Source organism: Oncorhynchus nerka, linkage group LG18 (assembly GCF_034236695.1).
Source record: "Oncorhynchus nerka isolate Pitt River linkage group LG18, Oner_Uvic_2.0, whole genome shotgun sequence".
Taxonomy (NCBI): Eukaryota; Metazoa; Chordata; class Actinopteri; order Salmoniformes; family Salmonidae; genus Oncorhynchus; species Oncorhynchus nerka.
The window spans coordinates 7,270,704-7,286,379 of record NC_088413.1 but is presented as its reverse complement, the minus strand read 5'-3'; the positions used below and the strand labels follow the sequence as shown (position 1 = coordinate 7,286,379).

The window sequence follows — 15,676 nt, the reverse complement described above, 5'->3', positions numbered from 1 at the left end:
TTATCCATTTTTTAATCCAATCTGAAATGAAAAACATCTGACGGACAAAACATGTAATAGTGATTTATGAAGAGGGTTGTGATTCTGGTAGGCTATGCACTGACACAGCTGACTAACTCTTCTGATGACTTGTTTAAACAGTACACAAACATCTCTGTCAGGGCCGATGGACCCTGGTCAACATCTCTGTCAGGACCTATGGACCCTGGTCAACATCTCTGTCAGGACCTATGGACCCTGGTCAACATCTCTGTCAGGGCCTGGTCAACATCTCTGTCAGAGCCGATGGACCCTGGTCAACATCTCTGTCAGGACCTATGGACCCTGGTCAACATTAGTGCAGGAAATAGATAGGGGCCATAGAAAGTTTGAACAAGAGAGAGGAGAGTATGGGAGGGAGAGGAGAGGAGAGTATGGGAGGGGGAGGAGAGAGGGGAGAGGGGAGGGGGGAGGAGAGAGGGGAGAGGGGAGAGGAGAGGAGGAGAGGAGAATAGGGGGAGGAGAGAGGGGAGAGGAGAGGAGGGGGAGAGGAGAATAGGGGAGGAGAGAGGGGAGAGGAGAGGAGGGGGAGAGGAGAGGAGGAGGGGGAGAGGAGAGGAGGGGGAGGAGGGGGGAGAGGAGAGTAGGGGGGGAGAGGAGAGTATCTTTAGACATGCTGAGTCTTGAAGGCAGTAAGTCATGACAAGCTGCCTGTGTGTTTAGAATTTGCCCCAATCCTTTAAAATGACAAATGTGTGTGTGTGTGCTAGGGTTTGTGTGCGTGTGTGTTAGGGTATGTGTGTGTGTGTGCTAGGGTCTGTGTGTGTGTGTGTGTGTGTGTGTGTGTGTGTGTGTGTGTGTGTGTGTGTGTGTGTGTATGTGTGTGCTAGGGTTTGTGTGTGTCCCAACCTGTCAGATCCTCACGTCCACTTGTTGTAACAGAAAGACATTAAAACAGAAGCATTGTTAGAACCCTGAGGAAGACAGAACTCAGAGGAGGAATGTTGTAATTAGAATGTCTTAATGAAACACAATAGAACACTGAGGAAGACAGAACTAGAATGTCTTAATGAAACATAATAGAACACTGAGGAAGAAGACAATGAAACATAATAGAACACTGAGGAAGACAGAATGTCTTAACTAGAATGTGTCTTAATGAAACATAATAGAACACTGAGGAAGACAGAACTAATGAAACATGTCTGTAATGAAACATAATAGAACACTGAGGAAGACAGAACTAGAATGTCTTAATGAAACATAATAGAACACTGAGGAAGACAGAATGTCTTAATGAAACATAATAGAACACTGAGGAAGACAGAATGTCTTAATGAAACATAATAGAACACTGAGGAAGACAGAATGTCTTAATGAAACATAATAGAACACAGAGGAAAACAGAATGTCTTAAGGAAACATAATAGAACACTGAGGAAGACAGAATGTCTTAATGAAACATAATAGAACACAGAGGAAGACAGAATGAGGAAGACAGAATGTCTTAATGAAACATAATAGAACACTGAGGAAGACAGCATGTCTTTATGAAACATAATAGAACACTGAGGAAGACAGAATGTCTTAATGAAACATAATAGAACACTGAGGAAGACAGAATGTATTAATGAAACACAATAGAACACTGAGGAAGACAGAATGTCTTAATGAAACATAATAGAACACTGAGGAAGACAGAACTAGAATGTCTTAATGAAACACAATAGAACACTGAGGAACACAGAACTAGAATGTCTTAATGAAACACAATAGAACACCCAATATGTTAATAGGGCCCAGAATCATTCCTGGTCAGGACACAACACATGATCAGATTCCTGTCCATAGTGGAGGTAGGTGTTCCCCTGGTGGACAGGGTACCTGGCCTATCTACACAGGAAGACTAAACAGAACATAAGGCCTTCTGGGAACATGAGGGGAACGTTGGGTGGTACTCCGGCCAGAGCTACATGTGATGGGGGACAGAAACCAAAAAAAGACTGAGAACCAATTCATGCCTCTACTTGTAGGAGACATTCCACATAGCACCCATTCCCTTTACAGGGCACTACTTTTGACTATATAGGGAACAGGGTGCACTATATAGGGAATAGGGTGTACTATATAGGGAACAGGGTGTACTATATAGGGAATAGGGTGCCATTTGGGATGCAAACTACAAATAATTTGTATTTTACCTAACTAGGCAAGTCAGTTTAAGAACAAATTCTTATTTTCAATGACGGCCTAGGAACAGTGGGTTAACTGGTCTATGAACAGTGGAGTTAACTGGTCTATGAACAGTGGAGTTAACTGGTCTAGGAACAGTGGGTTAACTGCCTTGTTCAGGGGCAGAATGACAGATTTGTACCTTGTCAGCTCGGGGGTTTGAACTTGCAACCTTTCGGCTACTAGTCCAACACTCTAACCACTAGGCTATCCTGCCGCCCCACAATGCACTTGGGCTTTGGTCAAATGTAGTGCACCAAATAAGGGAATAGTGTGAGGGAATAAGGGAATAGGGAATAAGGGAATAGTGTGAGGGAATAAGGGAATAGGGAATAAGGGAATGGTGTGAGGGAATAAGGGAATAGGGAATAAGGGAATAGTGCGAGGGAATAAGGGAATAGGGAATAAGGGAATAGTGTGCCGTTCCAGTCTTTCTCCTGTCCAGTCTTCTAGTGGTTCCGTAGCAGCCAGGTGGGAGCAGAGACCCCTGCCTGAGTAAAGTAGTTCCACCACCACGGCTTCTCCTGCTCCTCTGCTCCCATCCCCGGTTCCCTGGGTTCCCTGGGTTCCCTCGGTTCTCCCGGCTCGGAGCGGCCGTAGCTCTGGAAGTGGTTGTAAGGGTCGAAGCGCTCATAAGTGTCCAGGGAGGAGCTGAGGAACAGGTGGTAGTCTGGTCCTACTGGCTGAACAGGGACCTGGAGGAGAGGAGAGAAATACATATCTTTAATGAGAGGTAGGGGAGGAGGGAGGAGGGGGGAGAGGGGAGAGGGAGAGGGGAGGTTACTCAGGCCCAGAAGCCAGGATATGCAGGGGGGGGGGGGCTCTCTGGAAGATGGCCACCGAGAGAGAGGAGCTATCCAGGAAGAACCACTAAGAATGGCCACCGAGACAGAGGAGCTATCCAGGAAGAACCACTAAGAATGGCCACCGAGACAGAGGAGCTATCCAGGAAGAACCACTAAGAATGGCCACCGAGACAGAGGAGCTATCCAGGAAGAACCACTAAGAATGGCCACCGAGACAGAGGAGCTATCCAGGAAGAACCACTAAGAATGGCCACCGAGACAGAGGAGCTATCCAGGAAGAACCACTAAGAATGGCCACCGAGACAGAGGAGCTATCCAGGAAGAACCACTAAGACGGTGACTTTGTTGTAGTTTAAAGATAAGCCTATTGTGTTCCTGTTTCATCTGGAGAAGAAGATGTATAATTTTCCTTGGGAGATTTTCATTGATTATGTTGGAGTGTTTGTGTTGATGTGTTTTATTCCACCTGTGTTTTAGTTGACCAAATGCCCTCAATAGAGAACTGTGTTCAATCAAGAAAACCTACTCCTGACTGGTTTATTCCACCTTTCCAGAAGACGCCACTAAGAATGGCCACACGATATAAGATACTTGTATGTTCATAAATGAACCACGATTATTTATTTGAATAACTTACCTCCAGACACCGGATGTTCCAGAAGGACCCTAGCCTTATATCTCAGATATCATGACCCTGACATCAACACCTCCTGTATCATGACCCTGACATCAACACCTCATATATCATGACCCTGACATCAACATCTCAGATATCATGACCCTGACATCAACACCTCAGATATCATGACCCTGACATCAACACCTCAGATATCATGACCCCTGACATCAACACCTCAGATATCAGAACTGTGACATCAACACCTCGATATCATGACCCTGACATCAACACCTCAGATATCATGACCCTGACATCAACACCTCAGATATCATGACCCTGACATCAACACCTCAGATATCATGACCCTGACATCAAATGTCAGATATCATGACCCTGACATCAACACCTGAATATCATGACCCTGACATCAACATGTCAGATATCATGACCCTGGCCATATATCTCAGATATCATGACCCTGACATCAACACCTCAGATATCATGACCCTGACATCAACACCTCAGATATCATGACCCTGACATCAACACCTCAGATATCATGACCCTGACATCAACACCAACACTCAGATATCATGACCCTGACATCAACACCTGACCCTGACATCAACACCTCAGATATCATGACCCTGACATCAACACACCTCAGATATCATGACCCTGACATCAACACCTCAGATATCATGACCCTGACATCAACACCTCAGATATCATGACCCTGACATCAACACCTCAGATATCATGACCCTGACATCAACACCTCAGATATCATGACCCTGACATCAACACCTCAGATATCATGACCCTGACATCAACACCTCAGATATCATGACCCTGACATCAACACCTCAGATATCATGACCCTGACATCAACACCTCAGATATCATGACCCTGACATCAACACCTCAGATATCATGACCCTGACATCAACACCTCAGATATCATGACCCTGACATCAACACCTCAGATATCATGACACTGACATCAACACCTCAGATATCATGACACTGATCATCAACACCTCAGATATCATGACCCTGACATCAACATCAGATATCACCCTGACATCAACACCTCAGATATCATGACCCTGACATCAACACCTCAGATATCATGACCCTGACATCAACACCTCAGATATCATGACCCTGACATCAACACCTCAGATATCATGACCCTGACATCAACACCTCAGATATCATGACCCTGACACCAACACCTCAGATATCATGACCCTGACATCAACACCTCAGATATCATGACCCTGACATCAACACCTCAGATATCATGACCCTGACATCAACACCTCAGATATCATGACCCTGACACCCTCAGATATCATGACCCTGACACCTCAGATATCATGACCCTGACACCACCTCAGATATCATGACCCTGACATCAACACCATGACCAGATATATCATGACCCTGACATCAACACCTCAGATATCATGACCCTGACATCAACACCTCAGATATCATGACCCTGACATCAACACCTCAGATATCATGACCCTGACATCAACACCTCAGATATCATGACCCTGACATCTCAGATATCATGACCCTGACACCTCAGATATCATGACCCTGACACCTCAGATATCATGACCCTGACATCAACACCTCAGATATCATGACCCTGACATCAACACCTCAGATATCATGACCCTGACATCAACACCTCAGATATCATGACCCTGACATCAACACCTCAGATATCATGACCCTGACATCAACACCTCAGATATCATGACCCTGACACAACACAGATATCATGACCCTGACACCTCAGATATCATGACCCTGACACCTATCATGACCCTGACATCAACACCTCAGATATCATGACCCTGACATCAACACCTCAGATATCATGACCCTGACATCAACACCTCAGATATCATGACCCTGACATCAACACCTCAGATATCATGACCCTGACATCAACACCCTCAGATATCATGACCCTGACATCAACACCTCAGATATCATGACCCTGACATCAACACCTCAGATATCATGACCCTGACATCAACACCTCAGATATCATGACCCTGACATCAACACCTCAGATATCATGACCCTGACATCAACACCTCAGATATCATGACCCTGACATCAACACCTCAGATATCATGACCCTGACATCAACACCTCAGATATCATGACCCTGACATCAACACCTCAGATATCATGACCCTGACATCAACACCTCAGATATCCCTGACACCTCAGATATCATGACCCTGACATCAACACCTCAGATATCATGACCCTGACATCAACACCTCAGATATCATGACCCTGACATCAACACCTCAGATATCATGACCCTGACATCAACACAGATATCATGACCAGATATCATGACCCTGACATCAACACCTCAGATATCATGACCCTGACATCAACACCTCAGATATCATGACCCTGACATCAACACCTCAGATATCATGACCCTGACATCAACACCTCAGATATCATGACCCTGACATCAACACCTCAGATATCATGACCCTGACATCAACACCTCAGATATCATGACCCTGACATCAACACCTCAGATATCATGACCCTGACATCAACACCTCAGATATCATGACCCTGACATCAACACCTCCAGATATCATGACCCTGATATCATGACCCTGAATCACCTCAGATATCATGACCCTGACATCAACACCTCAGATATCATGACCCTGACATCAACACCTCAGATATCATGACCCTGACATCAACACCTCAGATATCATGACCCTGACATCAACACCTCAGATATCATGACCCTGACATCAACACCTCAGATATCATGACCCTGACATCAACACCTCAGATATCATGACCCTGACATCAACACCTCAGATATCATGACCCTGACATCAACACCTCAGATATCATGACCCTGACATCAACACCTCAGATATCATGACCCTGACATCAACACCTCAGATATCATGACCCTGACATCAACACCTCAGATATCATGACCCTGACATCAACACCTCAGATATCATGACCCTGATATCAACACCTCAGATATCATGACCCTGATATCAACACCACCAGATATCATGACCCTGACATCAACACCTCAGATATCATGACCCTGACACAACACCTCAGATATCATGACCCATCAACATCAACACCTCATCAACACCTCAGATATCATGACCCTGACATCAACACCTCAGATATCATGACCCTGACATCAACACCTCAGATATCATGACCCTGACATCAACACCTCAGATATCATGACCCTGACATCAACACCTCAGATATCATGACCCTGACATCAACACCTCAGATATCATGACCCTGACATCAACACCTCAGATATCATGACCCTGACATCAACACCTCAGATATCATGACCCTGACATCAACACCTCAGATATCATGACCCTGACATCAACACCTCAGATATCATGACCCTGACATCAACACCTCAGATATCATGACCCTGACATCAACACCTCAGATATCATGACCCTGACATCAACACCTCAGATATCATGACCCTGACACCTCAGATATCATGACCCTGACACCTCAGATATCATGACCCTGACATCAACACCTCAGATATCATGACCCTGACACCTCAGATATCATGACCCTGACATCAACACCTCAGATATCATGACCCTGACATCAACACCTCAGATATCATGACCCTGACATCAACACCTCAGATATCATGACCCTGACATCAACACCTCAGATATCATGACCCTGACATCAACACCTCAGATATCATGACCCTGACATCAACACCTCAGATATCATGACCCTGACATCAACACCTCAGATATCATGACCCTGACACCTCAGATATCATGACCCTGACATCAACACCTCAGATATCATGACCCTGACATCAACACCTCAGATATCATGACCCTGACACCAACACCTCAGATATCATGACCCTGACATCAACACCTCAGATATCATGACCCTGACATCAACACCTCAGATATCATGACCCTGACACCAACACCTCAGATATCATGACCCTGACATCAACACCTCAGATATCATGACCCTGACATCAACACCTCAGATATCATGACCCTGACATCAACACCTCAGATATCATGACCCTGACACCTCAGATATCATGACCCTGACACCTCAGATATCATGACCCTGACATCAACACCTCAGATATCATGACCCTGACATCAACACCTCAGATATCATGACCCTGACATCAACACCTCAGATATCATGACCCTGACATCAACACCAGATATCATGACCCTGACATCTCAGATATCATGACCCTGACACCTCAGATATCATGACCCTGACATCAACACCTCCAGATATCATGACCCTGACATCAACACCTCAGATATCATGACCCTGACATCAACACCTCAGATATCATGACCCTGACATCAACACCTCAGATATCATGACCCTGACACCTCAGATATCATGACCCTGACACCTCAGATATCATGACCCTGACACCTCAGATATCATGACCCTGACATCAACACCTCAGATATCATGACCCTGACATCAACACCTCAGATATCATGACCCTGACATCAACACCTCAGATATCATGACCCTGACATCAACACCTCAGATATCATGACCCTGACATCAACACCTCAGATATCATGACCCTGACATCAACACCTCAGATATCATGAACCTGACATCAACACCTCAGATATCATGACCCTGACATCAACACCTCAGATATCATGACCCTGATATCAACACCTCAGATATCATGACCCTGACATCAACACCTCAGATATCATGACCCTGACATCAACACCTCAGATATCATGACCCTGACATCAACACCTCAGATATCATGACCCTGACACCTCAGATATCATGACCCTGACATCAACACCTCAGATATCATGACCCTGACATCAACACCTCAGATATCATGACCCTGACACCAACACCTCAGATATCATGACCCTGACATCAACACCTCAGATATCATGACCCTGACATCAACACCTCAGATATCATGACCCTGACATCAACACCTCAGATATCATGACCCTGACATCAACACCTCAGATATCATGACCCTGACACCTCAGATATCATGACCCTGACACCTCAGATATCATGACCCTGACACCTCAGATATCATGACCCTGACATCAACACCTCAGATATCATGACCCTGACATCAACACCTCAGATATCATGACCCTGACATCAACACCTCAGATATCATGACCCTGACATCAACACCTCAGATATCATGACCCTGACATCAACACCTCAGATATCATGACCCTGACATCAACACCTCAGATATCATGAACCTGACATCAACACCTCAGATATCATGACCCTGACATCAACACCTCAGATATCATGACCCTGATATCAACACCTCAGATATCATGACCCTGACATCAACACCTCAGATATCATGACCCTGACATCAACACCTCAGATATCATGACCCTGACACCTCAGATATCATGACCCTGACATCAACACCTCAGATATCATGACCCTGACATCAACACCTCAGATATCATGACCCTGACACCAACACCTCAGATATCATGACCCTGACATCAACACCTCAGATATCATGACCCTGACATCAACACCTCAGATATCATGACCCTGACATCAACACCTCAGATATCATGACCCTGACATCAACACCTCAGATATCATGACCCTGACATCAACACCTCAGATATCATGACCCTGACATCAACACCTCAGATATCATGACCCTGACACCTCAGATATCATCATGACCCTGACACCTCAGATATCATGACCCTGACATCAACACCTCAGATATCATGACCCTGACATCAACACCTCAGATATCATGACCCTGACATCAACACCTCAGATATCATGACCCTGACATCAACACCTCAGATATCATGACCCTGACATCAACACCTCAGATATCATGACCCTGACATCAACACCTCAGATATCATGACCCTGACATCAACACCTCAGATATCATGACCCTGACATCAACACCTCAGATATCATGACCCTGATATCATCAACACCTCAGATATCATGACCCTGACATCAACACCTCAGATATCATGACCCTGACATCAACACCTCAGATATCATGACCCTGACATCAACACCTCAGATATCATGACCCTGACATCAACACCTCAGATATCATGACCCTGACATCAACACCTCTCAGATATCATGACCCTGATATCAACACCTCAGATATCATGACCCTGACATCAACACCTCAGATATCATGACCCTGACATCAACACCTCAGATATCATGACCCTGACACCTCGTGATATCATGACCCTGACATCAACACCTCAGATATCATGACCCTGACATCAACACCTCCAGATATCATGACCCTGACACCAACACCTCAGATATCATGACCCTGACATCAACACCTCAGATATCATGACCCTGACATCAACACCTCAGATATCATGACCCTGACATCAACACCTCAGATATCATGACCCTGACATCAACACCTCAGATATCATGACCCTGACATCAACACCTCAGATATCATGACCCTGACATCAACACCTCAGATATCATGACCCTGACACCTCAGATATCATGACCCTGACACAACACCTCAGATATCATGACCCTGACATCAACACCTCCAGATATCATGACCCTGACATCAACACCTCAGATATCATGACCCTGACATCAACACCTCAGATATCATGACCCTGACATCAACACCTCAGATATCATGACCCTGACATCAACACCTCAGATATCATGACCCTGACATCAACACCTCAGATATCATGACCCTGACATCAACACCTCAGATATCATGACCCTGACATCAACACCTCAGATATCATGACCCTGACATCAACACCTCAGATATCATGACCCTGACACCTCAGATATCATGACCCTGACATCAACACCTCAGATATCATGACCCTGACACCTCAGATATCATGACCCTGACATCAACACCTCAGATATCATGACCCTGACATCAACACCTCAGATATCATGACCCTGACATCAACACCTCAGATATCATGACCCTGACATCAACACCTCAGATATCATGACCCTGACATCAACACCTCAGATATCATGACCCTGACATCAACACCTCAGATATCATGACCCTGACATCAACACCTCAGATATCATGACCCTGACACCTCAGATATCATGACCCTGACATCAACACCTCAGATATCATGACCCTGACATCAACACCTCAGATATCATGACCCTGACACCAACACCAGATATCATGACCCTGACATCAACACCTCAGATATCATGACCCTGACATCAACACCTCAGATATCATGACCCTGACACAACACCTCAGATATCATGACCCTGACATCAACACCTCAGATATCATGACCCTGACATCAACACCTCAGATATCATGACCCTGACATCAACACCTCAGATATCATGACCCTGACACCTCAGATATCATGACCCTGACACCCTCAGATATCATGACCCTGACATCAACACCTCAGATATCATGACCCTGACATCAACACCCTGACAGATATCATGACCCTGACATCAACACCTCAGATATCATGACCCTGACATCAACACCCTGACAGATATCATACCCTGACATCAACACCTCAGATATCATGACCCTGACATCAACACCTCAGATATCATGACCCTGACATCTCAGATATCATGACCCTGACACCTCAGATATCATGACCCTGACATCAACACCTCAGATATCATGACCCTGACATCAACACCTCAGATATCATGACCCTGACATCAACACCTCAGATATCATGACCCTGACATCAACACCTCAGATATCATGACCCTGACACAACACCTCAGATATCATGACCCTGACACCTCAGATATCATGACCCTGACATCAACACCTCAGATATCATGACCCTGACATCAACACCTCAGATATCATGACCCTGACATCAACACCTCAGATATCATGACCCTGACATCAACACCTCAGATATCATGACCCTGACATCAACACCTCAGATATCATGACCCTGACATCAACACCTCAGATATCATGACCCTGACATCAACACCTCAGATATCATGACCCTGACATCAACACCTCAGATATCATGAACCTGACATCAACACACCTCAGATATCATGACCCTGACATCAACACCTCAGATATCATGACCCTGACATCAACACCTCAGATATCATGACCCTGACATCAACACCTCAGATATCATGACCCTGACATCAACACCTCAGATATCATGACCCTGACATCAACACCTCAGATATCATGACCCTGACACAACACCTCAGATATCATGACCCTGACATCAACACCTCAGATATCATGACCCTGACATCAACACCTCAGATATCATGACCCTGACACCAACACCTCAGATATCATGACCCTGACATCAACACCTCAGATATCATGACCCTGACATCAACACCTCAGATATCATGACCCTGACATCAACACCTCAGATATCATGACCCTGACATCAACACCTCAGATATCATGACCCTGACATCAACACCTCAGATATCATGACCCTGACACCTCAGATATCATGACCCTGACATCAACACCTCAGATATCATGACCCTGACATCAACACCTGACACCAGATATCATGACCCTGACATCAACACCTCAGATATCATGACCCTGACATCAACACCTCAGATATCATGACCCTGACATCAACACCTCAGATATCATGACCCTGACATCAACACCTCAGATATCATGACCCTGACACAACTCAGATATCATGACCCTGACACCTCAGATATCATGACCCTGACATCAACACCTCAGATATCATGACCCTGACATCAACACCTCAGATATCATGACCCTGACACCAACACCTCAGATATCATGACCCTGACATCAACACCTCAGATATCATGACCCTGACATCAACACCTCAGATATCATGACCCTGATATCAACACCTCAGATATCATGACCCTGACATCCTGATATCATCAACACCTCAGATATCATGACCCTGACATCAACACCTCAGATATCATGACCCTGACATCAACACCTCAGATATCATGACCCTGACATCAACACCTCAGATATCATGACCCTGACACAACACCTCAGATATCATGACCCTGACATCAACACCTCAGATATCATGACCCTGACATCAACACCTCAGATATCATGACCCTGACATCAACACCTCAGATATCATGACCCTGACATCAACACCTCAGATATCATGACCCTGACATCAACACCTCAGATATCATGACCCTGACACCTCAGATATCATGACCCTGACATCAACACCTCAGATATCATGACCCTGACATCAACACCTCCAGATATCATGACCCTGACATCAACACCTCAGATATCATGACCCTGACATCAACACCACCTCAGATATCATGACCCTGACATCAACACCTCAGATATCATGACCCTGACATCAACACCTCAGATATCATGACCCTGACACCTCAGATATCATGACCCTGACATCAACACCTCAGATATCATGACCCTGACATCAACACCTCAGATATCATGACCCTGACACCAACACCTCAGATATCATGACCCTGACATCAACACCTCAGATATCATGACCCTGACATCAACACCTCAGATATCATGACCCTGACATCAACACCTCAGATATCATGACCCTGACATCAACACCTCAGATATCATGACCCTGACATCAACACCTCAGATATCATGACCCTGACATCAACACCAGATATCATGACCCTGACACCTCAGATATCATGACCCTGACATCAACACCTCAGATATCATGACCCTGACACACCTCAGATATCATGACCCTGACACCACCTCAGATATCATGACCCTGACATCAACACCTCAGATATCATGACCCTGACATCAACACCTCAGATATCATGACCCTGACATCAACACCTCAGATATCATGACCCTGACATCAACACCTCAGATATCATGACCCTGACATCAACACCTCAGATATCATGACCCTGACATCAACACCTCAGATATCATGACCCTGACATCAACACCTCAGATATCATGACCCTGACATCAACACCTCAGATATCATGACCCTGACATCAACACCTCAGATATCATGACCCTGACATCAACACCTCAGATATCATGACCCTGACATCAACACCTAAGATATCATGACCCTGACATCAACACCTCAGATATCATGACCCTGACATCAACACCTCAGATATCATGACCCTGACATCAACACCTCAGATATCATGATATTGACATCAACACCTCAGATATCATGACCCTGACATCAACACCTCAGATATCATGACCCTGACATCAACACCTCAGATATCATGACCCTGACATCAACACCTCAGATATCATGACCCTGATATCAACACCTCAGATACCATGACCCTGACATCAACACCTCAGATATCATGACCCTGACACCTCAGATATCATGACCCTGACATCAACACCTCAGATATCATGACCCTGACACCTCAGATATCATGACCCTGACATCAACACCTCAGATATCATGACCCTGACATCAACACCTCAGATATCATGACCCTGACATCAACACCTCAGATATCATGACCCTGACATCAACACCTCAGATATCATGACCCTGACATCAATATCACCCTCAGATATCATGACCCTGACATCAACACCTCAGATATCATGACCCTGACATCAACACCTCAGATATCATGACCCTGACATCAACACCTCAGATATCATGACCCTGACATCAACACCTCAGATATCATGACCCTGACACCTCAGATATCATGACCCTGACATCAACACCTCAGATATCATGACCCTGACATCAACACCTCAGATATCATGACCCTGACATCAACACCTCAGATATCATGACCCTGACATCAACACCTCAGATATCATGACCCTGACACCTCAGATATCATGACCCTGACACCTCAGATATCATGACCCTGATATCAACACCTCAGATATCATGACCCTGACATCAACACCTCAGATATCATGACCCTGACACCAACACCTCAGATATCATGACCCTGACACCAACACCTCAGATATCATGACCCTGACATCAACACCTCAGATATCATGACCCTGACATCAACACCTCAGATATCATGACCATCAACACCTCAGATATCATGACCCTGACATCAACACCTCAGATATCATGACCCTGACATCAACACCTCAGATATCATGACCCTGACATCAACACCTCAGATATCATGACCCTGACATCAACACCTCAGATATCATGACCCTGACATCAACACCTCAGATATCATGACCCACATCAACACCTCAGATATCATGACCATGACATCAACACCTCAGATATCATGACCATGACATCAACACCTCAGATATCATGACCCTGACATCAACACCTCAGATATCATGACCCTGACATCAACACATCCTCAGATATCATGACCCTGACATCAACACCCTCAGATATCATGACCCTGACATCAACACCTCAGATATCATGACCCTGACATCAACACCTCAGATATCATGACCCTGACATCAACACCTCAGATATCATGACCCTGACATCAACACCTCAGATATCATGACCCTGACATCAACACCTCAGATATCATGACCCTGACACCTCAGATATCATGACCCTGACACCACCTCAGATATCATGACCTGACATCAGAGATATCATGACCCTGACATCAACACCATATCATGACCCTGACATCAACACCAGATATCATGACCCTGACATCAACACCTCAGATATCATGACCCTGACATCAACACCTCAGATATCATGACCCTGACATCAACACCTCAGATATCATGACCCTGACACCTCAGATATCATGACCCTGACATCATCATGACCCTGACATCAACACCTCAGATATCATGACCCTGACATCAACACCTCAGATATCATGACCCTGACATCAACACCTCAGATATCATGACCCTGACATCAACACCTCAGATATCATGACCCTGACATCA

The 15,676-nt window shown here is 45.2% G+C and overlaps 1 protein-coding gene across 1 annotated transcript in view; it reads right to left on the bottom strand.

Moving 5' to 3' along the window:
* Nucleotides 1-1,474: 1,474 nt before the first annotated feature.
* Nucleotides 1,475-15,676, bottom strand: part of LOC135561734 (carboxypeptidase Z-like) — a 59,115-nt gene continuing 44,913 nt past the window's right edge. Inside the window, exon 16 of the mRNA XM_065003479.1 lies at nucleotides 1,475-2,906. Within this exon, the coding sequence (XP_064859551.1) occupies nucleotides 2,661-2,906 (246 nt within the window). The 3' untranslated portion in view covers nucleotides 1,475-2,660. The remainder of the gene's footprint in view (nucleotides 2,907-15,676) is intronic.